Source organism: Mauremys reevesii, linkage group 5 (assembly GCF_016161935.1).
Source record: "Mauremys reevesii isolate NIE-2019 linkage group 5, ASM1616193v1, whole genome shotgun sequence".
NCBI lineage: Eukaryota > Metazoa > Chordata > Testudines > Geoemydidae > Mauremys > Mauremys reevesii.
Window position 1 is genome coordinate 83,869,369 of NC_052627.1, and position 14,940 is coordinate 83,884,308.

The following is a 14,940-nucleotide window of genomic DNA, read 5'->3' on the forward strand; positions in this document are numbered from 1 at the left end:
TCAATAACAATTTAACATATTTGGGAACCAGTGTTTCTCACTTACTCATAGGTGCATCTTCTGGTCAATTTCAGTTATTCACCTGAGTCTTCAGAAATATTTTACAATTTTTCAGTCAATAATAGTTGTAAAATTCCCCCACACAGCTTCTCTTATTCTCCAGTGATGGGGCACCTTCTTAGCTGGTATAAATTGTCATAACACCACTGTAGTCAATTTACACCAGCTGAGGATCTACCCCATGGCATTAAGGGTAAGAGTTCTCTCCAATACAAGCCAACTTCCACATGCTGTGGAATAATCATTGTCTGTTACCCTTGACACACCCCAAACTTGACACACAAAAGTTGCCCACTAAAGTTTGTGATCACTGGTGGGCTTACTCTTCATGTAAACAGGACCCTCAATATTTCTTTCCCAGATCAGAACTCTAATCTTCTATAGATCTACATTCCACACTCATTTTCTGAAAATGCAGGCAAATGGCCAAATCTAGGACAAGCTCAAATTCAGCAGACTCTCCCCACCTACACCCATCAATTTTATCATTGATCCCTCAAATCTGTGTCCCACTCCTTCTCGGTCACCTGTGTGTTGCATACTGTTAAATATATTTCTGATTTAATTAAAAAACTTTAAACACACTAATACTTGTGACATTAGATTTTAGAAAGACTAGTTGAGTGACATGTGGCTACCCACCTCCAACTCTGCATATTATTCAACAATCACATTCCATATTAAAAATATATACAGATAAACAGCCATATGTACTATTGCCTAAAGCAAGCACCCAAAACAGCCCCAAATGGACTGAAGATATTTTTGCTCTGCTACAATTCTACTCTTCCTTTATTAGAAAATCATTTTAGTTAAGCTATTTTTTTTTCAGTCCTTTAAGACAGGTTTCACTGAAATGTGTGGCTGACACAGGGCCGCCCAGAGAATTCAGGGGGCCTGGGGCAAAGCAAGTTCAAGGGCCCCTTCCATAAAAAAAAAATTGCAATACTATATTCTCATGGGGGCCCCTGCGGGACCCAGGGCAAACTGCCCCACTTGCTCCCCCCCACCCCCATGGGAGGCCCTGGGAAAAATAAACCTTCCACATCTCAGTACAAACCCAGTTTTGAGAAAATGTATTTACAAGGTATCACTGGTTCTCAGCATCAACTAGTGCTAAAAGGCACTAAAGCTCATTAAAAGGGTTGGGCAAATATTTTCCATCAAAACTTTTTTTGGATCGAAAACTAGGGGTTTTTAAAAAGCAGAAAAAAATATCACGGACAATGTCTGCTTTCCTTCAAAATTTGTTGTGTTTTTTTTTTTTTTAAACTGAAAAGCTGAAATTAGTCTGCCAAAACCTGAATATGGTTTAAGGTTTCATAAGTGTGTGGCCAAATATTTTCTGCTTGCTGTGTTTGACTGTTTTAAAGAAACAATAAAAAATTCTGCTTAAAAAAAAAAAAATCCAAAAAACTTTTGAACCACCTCAGCTTGTGACCAAACACCTGAGCCCATCCAGTCAGAGATTTTTCCAGGTTTCTGATACTCTGCTGGCTTCCTTGACTCATATCTGTCTCCATAACTTTGGGTTCATTTAGGTTAGAACATAAGAACAGCCATACTGGGTCAGACCAAAGGTCCATCCAGCCCAGTATCCTGTCTGCCGACAATGGCCAATGCCAAGTGCCCCAGAGGGAGTGAACCTAACAATGATCAAGTGATCTCTCTCCTGCCATCCATCACCACCCTCTGACAAACAGAGACTAAGGACACCATTCCTTACCCATCCTGGCTAATAGCCATTAATGGACTTAACCTCCATGCATTTATCTGTTTCCTAGAGACTGGCTCCATGGGGTCCCTCACAAACTGAAGATGATTACTGTGGGTTTGTCTTTAGTATAGATATGTACATACTCCACAAACTGAGCATTTGAGCTTGTTCCAGAATCTGGGATGAGCCTATCTTGTGAAAACTGAAATGCTCAAAATAGCACATGCATGGGAAGGGACACAGGGTGCTAAATTAAATTAACCCAGGGATTCTCAAACTGGAGGTAGGGACCCCTCAGGGGGTCACGAGGTTATTACTGGGGGGGCGCGAGCTGTCAGCTTCCACCTCAAACCCCGCTTTGCCTCCAGTAGTGTTAAATATATAAAAAAGTATTTTCAATGTATAAGGTGGGGGGGAGGGCGCACTCAGAGGTTTGCTATGTGAAAGGGGTCACCAGGACAAAAGTTTGAGAGCCACTGAGTTAACCCCTCTGGAGCCTCAGGAATTGTAGGGGGAGGGGGTCTCCCTTGGTAGGGTTGGGCAGGATATTGCTCTTCTCATGTGATCCCTCCCCCAGTGGCTAATTTTAAATGAAGCTACCCTCCCTTGACATGAGTCTCCCTATGGCACTGAAATTAAATACAGACTATAATTTGGCATTTGAGAAGTGGAAGGGATGGTAGCCCTAATGGAAAAGCTAACAGCTTGGATCTTCTGCAAGCCTCAAACTGCTGAATGAGCTTTAGGGTAGGGAAGGCTGTGCCTCCCAAACAGCCTGGCCCTGCCCCCTATCCGACCCCCACCCACTTCCTGCCCCCAACTGCCCCCCCTCAGAATCCCCAACCCATCCTGCTCCTTTTCCCCTCACCGTCCCCCAGAGACCCCACCCCTGCTCCCTGACTGCCCCGCTGAGTCCTGACAGACCCCCGGAATACCCACAATCCAGCCCCATGTTCCCTGTCCCGACCACCCCCCCCCGCAACCTCTGTCCCCTCCTTGTCCCGACTGTCCCCAAGATTCCCTGCCCCTTAGCCAAGCCTCCCAGCCTCAGCCTCTTACCCCCGGCTCCCCCCTCACCTGGACCCTCAGCGCGTCGCTGAACAGCTGCAGGTGTCTCCGGCATGGCCTCCTGAGCTCCGCCCCGCTCAGAGCCGCGTGGTCAGGGGGCGGGTCTATGACCTCTATGCCAAGCGGAGGAAGCTCAGGGCCCCACTTGAGCTCGCAGCCCCGCCCTCTGACCATGCAGCTCTGAGCGGGGTGGAGCTCAGGGGCCCCACTGGAGACACGCTGCAGCGCTGTCCGGGGACACTGCTTGATGCGCTGAGGCTCCGGGAGAGGGGCGGAGGCGGGGGTAGGGGGCCAGGGTGGGAGCTTGAGCTGTTCTCTTGGGGGCCCCTGCGGAACCCGGGGCAAGTTGCCCCACTTGCCCCCCGCTCTGGGCGGCCCTGGGCTGACATGAATCAATAAATCCTTAAGTGCCAAATTCTGCAGTCATTATACACTCACTTAAAGTTCTCATTAAGTCAATGGGAGTTTTGCCTAAATAAGGAGTAAAGACTGAAGGATTTGGCCATATTAAAACAGGTATTGAAAAATATATGGTCATGTAAGTAGGCAAGCATTAGCAATCAGCAGTGATAGGGCCAGACAGTGTGATGAGACCCTATGTATGTTTATCCATAAAAGTCTGCTAATGCTTCTTAATTGTGACTTCCAACATGCTTTTTTTGTTAATAGCTGCACTGGATATGGAAATTAAAGTCACAGAAGGGAGAACACTTCTACACAGACCTAAAAAAAAAAACCGCCTGCTTATTCAAATAATTAGTTTCCAGTACAGTAAATTGGTTTAACTACAGAGAATTTTTTTCTACTCATGCCAGGTTCGTATCTTTTATGATTATCAAAAAAGATATATTCTTTTCAAGATGAAATAGCCTGACCATAAAAACAAAAATTTAATATAAAAATGTGTTTAAACTGGAAAATAAAGTTTCTAGCTTCTTTCAAATTAAAGGAAACTTACCTGAGCCTGGAGTCTTGAAAGGTGTCTAAGTATGAAGGATAACTCCACCCAGTTTTATTCCCTTTACATCGTAGTTCTATGCTCTGCCCTACAGGCAGACTCAAAGTGGCAGCAGGTTTCTGGAAGCGACTTTTATCCATCACTTGGATCATTATGGATTGGGATTTTGTGGATGAGTCACTGGATTCTCTCTCCTTTAATTTAGGGAGTTTGGGCTTCATTTTTTTGTTGGCAGGTTTAATTTTGTTTTCTCCTGGTTCCTTTGGACGCTTACTCTTTGCAGGTTGTCCGGTAACTAATAAAAATGTGAAGAAAAAAAGCAATGTGTTAATGCTGATTTTCAACAAGCAAAAAATTATACAGTCTAATTATCTTTGAAAGGTTTCTTCTCTGCAAGTGTCTATAACTACTACAGTCTTTATGTAAAATTAGTTTTCCCTCCTGGAAGCTCACCTTGATCAGCCTTCATACAAGGAAAGCACAGAAAAATTGACTGAGGTCATAAATTTCCATACAAGTTTGGAATTCTAAGTATTAAAACACCCGTCACATGTTCCAGACAAATACAGACTGCTCTTAATATTTAGGAAAATCCATCCGTGTGTAACACAGTTAATAGGAATAGACAAATAAATGAAAGGTATCAGAACTCAGTGTAACATGGGAACGAATACCTTTGTCTCAGATAATTTCAGTCAAAACTGTCAGTTCAGTCATGCACACAGTCACGTGGTGAACTGAAAGTAAGTCTTGCATCTTAAAATATGTCATCATATGTGGCCATCCACTCCTACACCTCTGTTTAATTTTGCAGACAATGTGTGTTAAAAGAAGGGTGCCACATAACAAATATCAGGAAGTTTACAGATCACTGCTGATTTTTCGGTGCATTTGTTAAATGGTGTGAGTTTCTTTATAGTGATAATACATTTGGCATTTAAAAATCTCCAAGGCAACAGCTAGATTTTTCAATAATGGCCATCAATCAAGGGTGCCCAACTGGAAATTCTTAGTGCTTGATAGAGAATCTAACACCTTCAGTTCCTATTGACTTCAACTGGAGTTGTGGGTGCTCAGACCTTCTAAAAATAAGGTGTCTCAAATTGAAGCACCCAAAACTAGTGGTCATCCTTGTTAGTCTCTCCTGTGTGAGTGCCCTGTAGGGAGAGATCCTTAGTTTATGTGCCGCTAGCGCGGACAGGGCACCCTGTGTGTGTGTGTGTGTGTGTGTGTGTGTGTGTGTGTGTGTGTGTAAGTGGAAAATGGGGGAGGGACAGTCTAAACATTCCACCTCACCCCCTAAGGGTACCCCGGCATGTTACATGTACATACATTGTGGTCCTAAAACCTGCAGGTATTTAGAGAATTGGAATCTTTACACGCGTGAAAATCCATCTAAACAATGCCCATTAGAAGGTATCTCAAAGGAGCTTTTAATCACCAAAGAAGAGCCTCTGACACAGTGTGAGCAATTTGTCTAGTGACGGGTTAATTTGAAACTCGGCTAAGCCCAGAGATAAAGAGAAAGCTGCTCTGCGTACAAGGTCAAGAATCAACGCAGACTATGCCAAGTACAAAGAAAAACTGCTCTCGGCCCCAGCTGGCTGTGGAAAAATATAGACAGAGGCAAACTAGAGGCAATACAAGTTACAGAATTGAAATTACATTTGCAAAGCTTAACTTTCCAGTGAGATCCAACAGTGTGCTTCTGCGACCCTGTAGCTGGTGTGGCTTGGTGACACTGGAAAAGCCACAGGCAGTTGACCTGGACTGGAATCTCTAAGAGAGATGCCGCAGGAGAGTCCAGGGTGTAAAAGAACAGCCCTCCCAAGAGCGGAAGCATGTTGGAAATTCTGGACAAGCTGTACACAGGATAATCTCCCGTCCACCTATTCCCCTTCTCTGAATGTTATATACAGACGTGAACAGTCTGGATATGTGTGAGTATTAAAGTGGCTTAAGGCTTGGAGCATTCATGTTCTTCCTGAGTGAGGTGGGAGCGTTTCCAACACTCTCCATTGTTGTTTTATTATTTTTAATGAAGCTTTAAAATTCGGTTATATGGTGTGTTTTCTTCCCCCAACCTCCTGCAGTGTCAGCCTGATCACCTGACATGAGGGATTGATTGGTAACAGAAATTTGTCACAGTTTGGTGAGCAATAGAGAATGGGGGAGCCCTGCAGAATTTACACCATCTATCTGTTTTACCCTTGTTGTTTTATGTTTGCTTTGTTTGGTGCTGTTGGTGTTATATGTTGAGGGTTGCATAATTAAAGGTGTGCCCACTCTCAACCGCAGTAAGTCTGAGAACTGGAGAGGGGTTTAGCATTCCTCTCTCCACCCTGGTTGACCGGGAAGGGTGGCAGGTGGATCTACCCCCAGTTGTAGCGGTACTGGGCAATAAAGTGGTTGGAGAAAAGGGAGGACTCGGGTAGTCTTGTGAGTAAAAATGTTTTAGGGAAAAGACCAGAAGGGTGGGGGCTAGTTGAGAAGCCCACCCTCCTAGCTAAACTGGTAGTGGAACAAGTTGGTACCCATGGAAGGGACGATTCAGCGAGAAAAGCAGGATCGGGCCCAGGCGGGCAGGCAACAGACAGAGAGATTGGAAAACAGGTTGGAACAAGTAAGTGATTTAAGGCAGAGTGCAAAGTTAACTCTGTAGTTGCTGGAGGAAACAGCAGTTGAACCTTGTAAAAATGCTAAAGAGAAAAGTTCTTGGTGTCTTTGAAATGTTTGTAAATAAATTCAGGCAAAGAAATTATTAGATTGCAATCATTTGGCTATGAACCATTTAGTTGAATTATCTAGAGAATGTATATAGTGCTATGTAATTGAAATTTTATTAGGCTCTAAGGCACTATGAGTGGTGATGTTTTCTTTCAGTGTTTAAAAGCAGGAGTTAAAAGTAAAAAGCAAGCCAGAAAGCATCTGTATTAATGCAAATTATCTAACTGATAAGGTAGGAGCCACTGAAACCTGGGCTACCTATGAAACACATACAAGAAAGTATGGGGTAATTCCCCTGTTTTGCCTGAAATCAACAAGGGTACTTGTATATTTTAAGCAATGATTGACTGCCCAGAAGGGGTAGACCTCTGTTTTTGTCTTTCAGATAATCAGAGAAAACGAATGCCAGCTGAACAGCATTCAACATACCATGATTTGCTGGCACAGTAAAAATTATGTTTTGTGTTCTATGTTCTGTCTTGTGGTGTTTGTCTCATGGCCAGAATTGTTGTGTTTGATATTTTCATGGTCTGGTTTAAAATCAAGTGGAAGGGTTGGATTGGAATGCAGATACTTTGTATTCTAAGTTGAACAAAACAAGTGTTTAAATACATCAGGAAAATGTGATATACTAAAGTCTAGTACATTTCCTTAAGAGAAACTTTATTGGCCAAATCTTTTAATTAAAAAGTGTTATTAAAATTTGCATATTAACAGTCTTTGAAAGCAAGGACATGAAAAGTTATCCCACTCCCCATATTGTACATGGGATCCTTCTGGCTACCTCAGACTTCTAGCCAGCGGGCTGGGGATGGTGGGAAGCTATTGGACTAGAGTTTGTATTGAATGAACTCAAAGTGGGTGTGCTTGTCTTGGTTTGTTGTTCTAACGTTCTGTAATAAGGTTATTTTAGTGAAAGGGTATATGTGGCATACATTGAATAATAAGACTGATGTACTGTATAACAGCAATGTGTATGTGTTCATTGTTAACAAAAGGTGTATAAGTAAAAAGTAAAAGTTTCTTTTGTAGGTTAAAAAAAAAAAGCCGAGACGGGAAAAGAAAAAAACAAGTTGACGGAGAAAAAATAGCTAACATGCTCAGTCTAAGGATAAGGCGTTGGCCCCATTCAAGGACACTGCTCACAGTTAAAACTTGGCTGTGAACCAGGAAAAGGGGGGGACTTAAATTTGCCCACGCAGCTATAAGATCTCCCAAGCCCTAATAAAATGTGTTAGGTTTTTTTGTACAGGTGAAGAAGCACTTCCCGAAGACCCTAGCAGCCCTGCCACTTCTTGAAACCAGGAGACTGGGTCTACATAAAGATCCATCAATGAAAGACTGCTTTGGCTCCACGCTGGAAAGGCCTGCTGACTACCAACACTGCTGTGAAGTGCCAAAGACTGACTGCCTGGACCCAGGATTCTCACTGCAAAAAGACCCCTCCACCTCAGAAGAATTCTCCTACTGATGATTAGCCTATTCCTTTTTCTAGTTTTACTGTGCCTTCTGGACAGCAGGGAAAAAGGACAAGGTGACGTGCTGGTTAAACCTCTCCCTTGTCCACGGACAAATCTACTGTGCCTTTGAATTTTTCTAAAAGAAGCAAAACCATTACAGGGTGATGTACTCGTAATCCCTCCCCTGTAGAATGCTGAACTACAACTGTTTGGGGAAAGGAGAAGAAACACTCATTTCACTGACATTGCCAAAGTCCAGGAATTCCTGACCAGAAAGGACATTGAGAACTGACCCTGGTGAAGAAACCCAAGGAATTATACACTGGCAGGAAGAAACTTGTGGGACCCATGTTTAGAAATTCAGGATTTCCTGAATGACCAGCTGATGGCCATTCAGAGTGATCTTGAGCACCAGACTTGACCCATTGCCCTTACAGACACATCAGGAGTACCACCTGACCTGTGGTCATGGAAACATACTTGGACACTTTCTGGGTGGAAGTGTGTACATTTACAGTGCTCCTTCCATGCATATGGACCGGTTAGGGTGGGTGTGGCCTCCCACATACCAAATCCTGCTGGGTCCATGGGGAGGATAAATGTGGAACTGAATACCCCCTCATTAATAACCCCAGCTCCCTAGAGCTTAATTGCTTTTTGTCCTCAAAGTATGAGAAAACTCAGCCAAAAGGTTTGTTGAGTATTCTCAAAGGGGGGAGTTGTTGGTGTCACTAGGCATGACTCTAGGTAACTCAGGAGGGTGGAAAACCATAAGTGTCAATAAAGCCTTCTGTAGTAGGCCTGAATGAACTAAAGTCACTCCATGTCTGACCAAAGCGCTTCCATGTTTATGTTTGAACTTTAATCAACGTAGCAGGCCAGTAACCGAGAATGGAACGTACAACAGCTAGCTCAACCGTGGTACTGCCAGGAGATAATGATGAGGCCTGCTTACACCTGGCTAAGGTGGGGGGGGGGCAGAATAACAGATCCAGGAAAGTAAAACAAGATAACAGTTGAGGAAAAAGTCACTAACGAGATAAATTGTTTGCTGCCAAGAATGATTTAACCTGCTTAGTGTAATTGCTACTTTATAATGTATTTGCTACATGGGAATAGACGGGAGGGGTAGAGGGGGATGAGGAGTGTGGGGGTAATGGGAATGCTTAGCTGAAGTTATGTATAAAGAGAGAAAAACTGCTTGTATCTGTGTGCAGGATTTGAAAATGCCTTTTCTCCCTGGCACCTTTTTGAGCTCAAATAAACTTGGTTTGCTTCTCCACCCTGGTGTGTTAATTAGTGCGACGCACACCGGGCAACGAACCACTGTTTGCTGCCTCAGGCATTCTGTGCCGGCAACAGTCTGACCCAGTATGGCCGTTCTTATGGGATACCTGCCTAGAATGTTGCATGGTTAATTCAAAACAGCACATGGAGCTCCATGGACACAATGGGACACGAGGGAAGTACCTTAAGCCATCATAACAAAGTATGAACGTGCTTTAGTTCGATATAGTTAATTCAGTGTATTTAGAATGGTCAAACTAATCCAAAACAATATGCCCAGAGAGACAAGCCCTGAATGACAGGGGCAGCATCACTTTGGCCATTTACCCGACAAGGCTCGTTGTGAATTTCCCTATCCCAGCTGCAGACTTAAAAAAAAACCAAACACCACAACCTGAAAAGGAAATCTGATTAAAATAAAGTTCATGTCCTTTCACAAGGATGGTACATAAAAACTATGTGAAGAAACAAGTTAATTGCAATTAATCTCTGTGGACAACAAATGAGCTAGTTAACCACAAGTTTTAGATGATTATATTGCCATTATTGTTGTTCCATATTAAGATAACAAAGAATCCTGTGGCACCTTATAGACTAACAGACGTTTTGCAGCATGAGCTTTCGTGGGTGAATACCACCTGAAAAAATAACTCTATACTTTACCTATAATGCTGTTGCTCTTTAATACTGATATGGAAGACAGCAAAACAACATTGAAAACATTTTAATAACTTGGAGGATTGGGGCAGTATCCTAGTATGCGCCTATACAAAACATAAATTAGTTTTCTGAATCCCTTAAATCTGAGCAGAGCCTGCTAGCAGTAAAATATCTTGCTAGCAATTTTTAAGATTTGCATCTTGTACCAATGCTTTTTTGGTTTTCACTCACAACAGATGTACTAAATGCATTTCTTCTTTACTATGTGCAGCACTAACTTTTTTCCCCCCTTCAGGACAAAAAAAATAAAATAAAGGATTTCTGTTCTCATCTTAAATAATGACATATTCTGTGCTTAATTAAAAAAAGGCTTGGCATTTTTGCTAATATGTTTTATTTCCCAAAAAGATTGGTGCAAAAGAAGCCATATTTTTGGTCAGTACCCATGAATGCAAGGTTTTTGGCAGCAACAGTGAGATTGTATAATAGCATAATCTGTTTTTCATCTAGGGAAGAGGAGAAGCTGGGGCTCTGGTAGCTGTGCTGGATGGGACACAGAGAATTGCACTCTTTGAACCTGACAACTCATATCTATGGCTAACAGCTCCAGGATTCTCTCTCCCATTTCAAGTCCTTTCTGGGCTGCTGTGAGATAGAAATCAACTCCTTACTGGAGATGGGTGGGAATACCAAATAACCCCACCTCCCACCTAAAAGTGGACACGTTTACATGAATTGCAAAGCCCTGGAAATAGTATGCCGGCTGCAGGAATTCAAGCAAATTGCAAACCCAGCCCTGTTTCCACACCTATTAATACGTCTGAGGGAGAAGGGGAGGAAGTGCAGCTGATTTATGGAAAGTGAGGGAGACAAATGTTCCCTAGGCAGGGTGAGGGTTACCCGGTCTGTGCAGTATGAGAAGAGAGGAAGGGAGCCACTGAGAAGTGGGGCGGAGGAGGCAATAAATGAAATGAGGCAGCAGGGGCAACAAGGGCGGAGAAAAGTGAGGAAAGGGCTGAAGGCAGCATGTCGGCAGGAGAGGCGCGGCAGGACTGTGGACACGCTGTTTGTACAGCACCGTACACTACGCCCCCCAGGCAAACAGCCGCTGTGCCCGCTAACCAGGGGAAGGGCAGCAGTGGGGGAGCGAGCCAAGCTGCGCTCCCGAGGGCGGTGGGGCTAGGCCGCCGCGAGATTCAGGGCTCGCTGGGCCGCGGGAACAACGGGGGGGAAGGAGGGAGCCGGTGTGCCCCCAGCCCGCTGACTCACCAGTTTGCAGCGTTTCGTGCAGCAGGAGGAGGCTCAGCAGGACCCACAGCCTCATGTCGGAGCGGCCGCGAACAGGCTCTGTGGGGGGGTTGAGGACTCTGGAAAGTCCGCCGCAAAGCTCCCAGTGCAGGGAGGGGGAGCTAGAGCCGGAGGAGGAGCTCGCTAGAGCCCGCCGCCCCTGCACCAAGCGAGCTCCCCAGTGTGAGCGCTCAGCCCTGCCACGCCCGAGGGCCCCGGGCAGCTGCGGAGCGGGGCCGTTCAGCATCCACTTGAGAGCCGGGCAGGGGCAGGTCCGGCCCCCCCGAGATCAAAGCGCCGCTGAAACCTGCCGTGCCGGGCGTCGCTCACCTGGGCTGCCCCGGCCTGCAGCGCGTGGAGTGACCCTGCGGCGCAGGGGTCTCCGCGGGCAGCCTCCCGGGGTCAGAACTTGGCAAACACGGAGCGGTACCGGCTAGCGGCAGCGTGGGCCACGTTGTTCCCTCGAACGTGCGCCTGTGTCCCCAGCTGACGTGCAACGCGGGCGTTCAGTGCCCCGGACACTCAATTTAAACCCCTGGCCCCACAGGTGGCTGGATCCAGCCGCGGGGGCGATTCCGTCTGGCCACTGACGCGCTGTAGAACTAACTGGCGTCCTCTGCCCTGCGGGGGCTCGCCCCTGGTGCGCTCTACGGGCGGGGTGACACCGCAGGGATGACCCGCTGTTGGGGAGCCCCACTGGGAAAAGGGGCACAGCCTAAGGCCTGAACGTGTAGAACTGAACTGCCAGTGAGAGAACTGAGCTGGTGGCGTGAAGTCTGCTTGGGCATGAACTCTATCAGGGTGGAACAGCTTAGTGCAAAAATTGTTCAGTAAAAACTTCTTGTGTGTCTTAGTAACAGGGTTGCCACTGCCAACTTTCTAATCGCAGAAAATCAACAATACCATTGCCCCCTGACCCTTCTCTGAGGCCCTGCCTCCACTCACTGCATCCTCCTACCCTCCATCGCTCACTCCCCAGGGTTGCCAACTTTCTTCTAATCAGACAAAACCAAATATCCTAGTTCCACCCCTTCCTGGAGGCCCCACCCCCAGTTTAACACGTTCCCCCTCTGTAGGTGGCTCACTCTCCTCCGCCCCACTCACTTGCACTGGGCTGGGGCATGGGTGCAGGAGGGGGTGAGGGCTCTGGTTGTGGGGCTGGGGATGAGGATTTGGCATGCAGGAGGGGGCTCCAAGCAGGGGCTGGGGCAAAAGGATTGGGGGGACTATGGGTTGAGGCAGGGGGTTGGGGTAGGGCTAGGGATGAGGGGTTCGGAGTGTGGGAGGGGGATCTGGGCTAGGGCAGGGGGTTGGAGAGTGAGGGCTTCAGCTGGGGGGTGCAGACTCGGGTGGGGACAGGATGAGGGGTTCAGGGTGTGGGAGGAGGCTCCATGGGGGGTGTGGGCAGGAATGAGAAGTTTGGGGGGACTCAGGGCTGGGGCAGGGATTTGGGGGTCAGGCTTACCTTAGGTGACTCCCGGTCACCAGGGCTAAGGCAGGTTCCCTGCCTGTCCTGGCACTGGTGCTGTGCCCCAGAAGCAGCCAGCAGGTCCATCTCCTAGCTGGGGGGTGGACAGGAGGCTCCATGTACTGCTGTCACCCACAGGCCCTGCCTCCCCCCCAGCTCCCAGTGGCTGCAGTTCCTGGCCAATGGGGTGGGGACAATGTGTGGAGCCCCATGGCCCCCCTGCCTAGGAGCCAGACTTGCTGGCTGTTTCCAGGGTGCAGCGCTGGTGCCAGGACAGGCAGGGACTAGCGTGCCTTAGCTCTGCAGCACTGCCGACCTGACTTTTAACAGCCCGGTCGGTGGTGCAGACCGGAGCTGCCAGGGTCCTTTTCCGGCTGGGCATTCCAGTTGAAAACCAGACACCTGGCAACCCTATCACTCACTCATTTTCACCAGGCTGAGGCAGGCGGTTGGGAGGGGGTGCGGGCTCTGGGGTGGGGCTGGGGATGAGGGGTTTGGGGTGTAGGAGGGAGTTCTAGGCAGCGGGTGGGGCTGAGGGATTCAGAGTGTGGGAGGGGGCTGCGGGTTGAGGCACAGGGTTGGGGTGCAGGAGGAGGTATGGACTCTGGGCTGGGGGTGCAGGCTCTGGGGTGAGGCTGGGGATGGGTTCAGGGTGTGAGAGGGGGCACTGGGCTGGGGGGTTGGGGTGCATGGGAGGTGAGGGCTCTGGGATAGGGGCAGGGATTTGGGATGCAGGGGGTGTGGGTTCAGGAAGAGGTTATGAGCTGGGGCAGGGGGCTGGGTTGTTGGATGGAGTTTGGGGTGCGGGCTCTGGGTGGTACTGACCTCAGGTGGCCCTGGCATTTCCCAGGGTTGGAGGAAGTCCACAGGAAGTGGTGGCATGTCCCTCCAGCTTCTAGGCGGAGGGGAAGCCAGGGGGCTCCACGCACTGCCCCCACCCGCAGGCACCACCCCCGCAGCTCCCATTGGCCACGGTTCCCTAAAGATGTCATGGCACACCCTTGGGAGCCACATAACTGTCTGCAAGGGCAGATTTTATCCCTGTGTTACCTATAGCTTGATTGAGCAGTAACATACTACTAAAAATGATAGAGATGGAAAACAGAAGGCATCTGTTACCTTATATTGTAAAGATCCTTTAAAAGAGCCAGTGGCAAGCACAGCAGTTTAGGCTGTAATGTGTTGAGCAAGTCACTGAGAGACATCTGTTTTCTTTAAGCCCAGCTCTTGTCTGAAAAGTAACTATAAAATGGCATATTAGGGTTCTATGTTCATAAGTACAAAAATTGTTTTGCTTTGGTTTGTTTCTAACAGCCCTATAAATATGTAGAGTCTGAAAGTCATACTGGGTTCTTTCCTTCTTGCAAATCACCACCAGTAAAAAAGGATCTGCAGGCCAAATTAGTCTTTTGGTGACACCTGTTGAACCCCTTTATCTTGAAACTCTATCATCAGTAACACCTGCCTACTGCTTTCAGTTGTTTTGCACTGGTAACTGATTGGAACTTATAAACACTGTTGCTGATGCACAAGTCTTTTACTTTTGACATATCAGAATCTTAAGAACCAAATTCTGCCATTACATGCAAAACATGCAATGCCCATTGGCCATCAAAATTTACTAGCAGCATTAAACTAAACAAGCTCTGATATTTTTGGATTTTTTTATGTTACACTTGCATTTCAGAAAACCCATTGCTACCTCTTAAAATAGGATCCTTAATCTTCTACTGTGTTTGTAGATAGCTAGAGCCATGTGGCACTCTAGCATATCAAGTAAAATCCACATTTCCTTTTGTATCATATATTCTATTAAAAAGGATTATAAACCTTAGCTTTCAGACAGTTGATCTGGATCTGACAGCTCAAAAGACATGAAACTAAACACAGCAAATTCACTTTGGAAAGATTGTACTGTAATCAGATTTTATTTTATTTATGAAAATGGCCAAGTAAAAAGTAATGTCTCCATTACTTTGAAGCATCTGCTATGTCATTTAGTTGAAGCAAGAATTAAAGAGTGATCAGACACATCAATAGAGAAAGTGTTTTATAAATTCAAGCTTCCAGGCTTTTTTGGAAGATCATAGTATACTGGACTATGTTAACAGCAGTGAACTTTAGTAATAAATATAAATCACCCACAATGGCCGCAATCCTGCAACAATTTATATGTATGATTAACTTTAAGCATGTAAATAGTCATACTGAAGTCTTTGTGGCATCAGAATTTAAATCTGCTACTTGC

At 46.3% G+C, this 14,940-nt stretch overlaps 1 protein-coding gene across 4 annotated transcripts in view; it reads right to left on the bottom strand.

Moving 5' to 3' along the window:
- Window positions 1-13,920, bottom strand: part of PDGFRL (platelet derived growth factor receptor like) — a 43,935-nt gene extending 30,015 nt beyond the window's left edge. Inside the window, exons 1-2 of one of the 4 annotated variants that reach the window (XM_039542716.1) lie at window positions 11,207-11,276; window positions 3,804-4,098 (exon numbers count right to left, since the gene is read on the bottom strand). In XM_039542716.1, coding sequence (XP_039398650.1) covers window positions 3,804-4,098; window positions 11,207-11,261 — 350 coding nt within the window. In that variant the 5' untranslated portion in view covers window positions 11,262-11,276. Of the gene's footprint in view, window positions 1-3,803; window positions 4,099-11,206; window positions 11,277-11,554; window positions 11,737-13,517; window positions 13,543-13,811 lie in introns of those variants that run through there. The other 3 variants (XM_039542714.1, XM_039542715.1, XM_039542712.1) reach the window with 3 other exon arrangements.
- Between the last annotated feature and the right edge of the window lie 1,020 nt (window positions 13,921-14,940).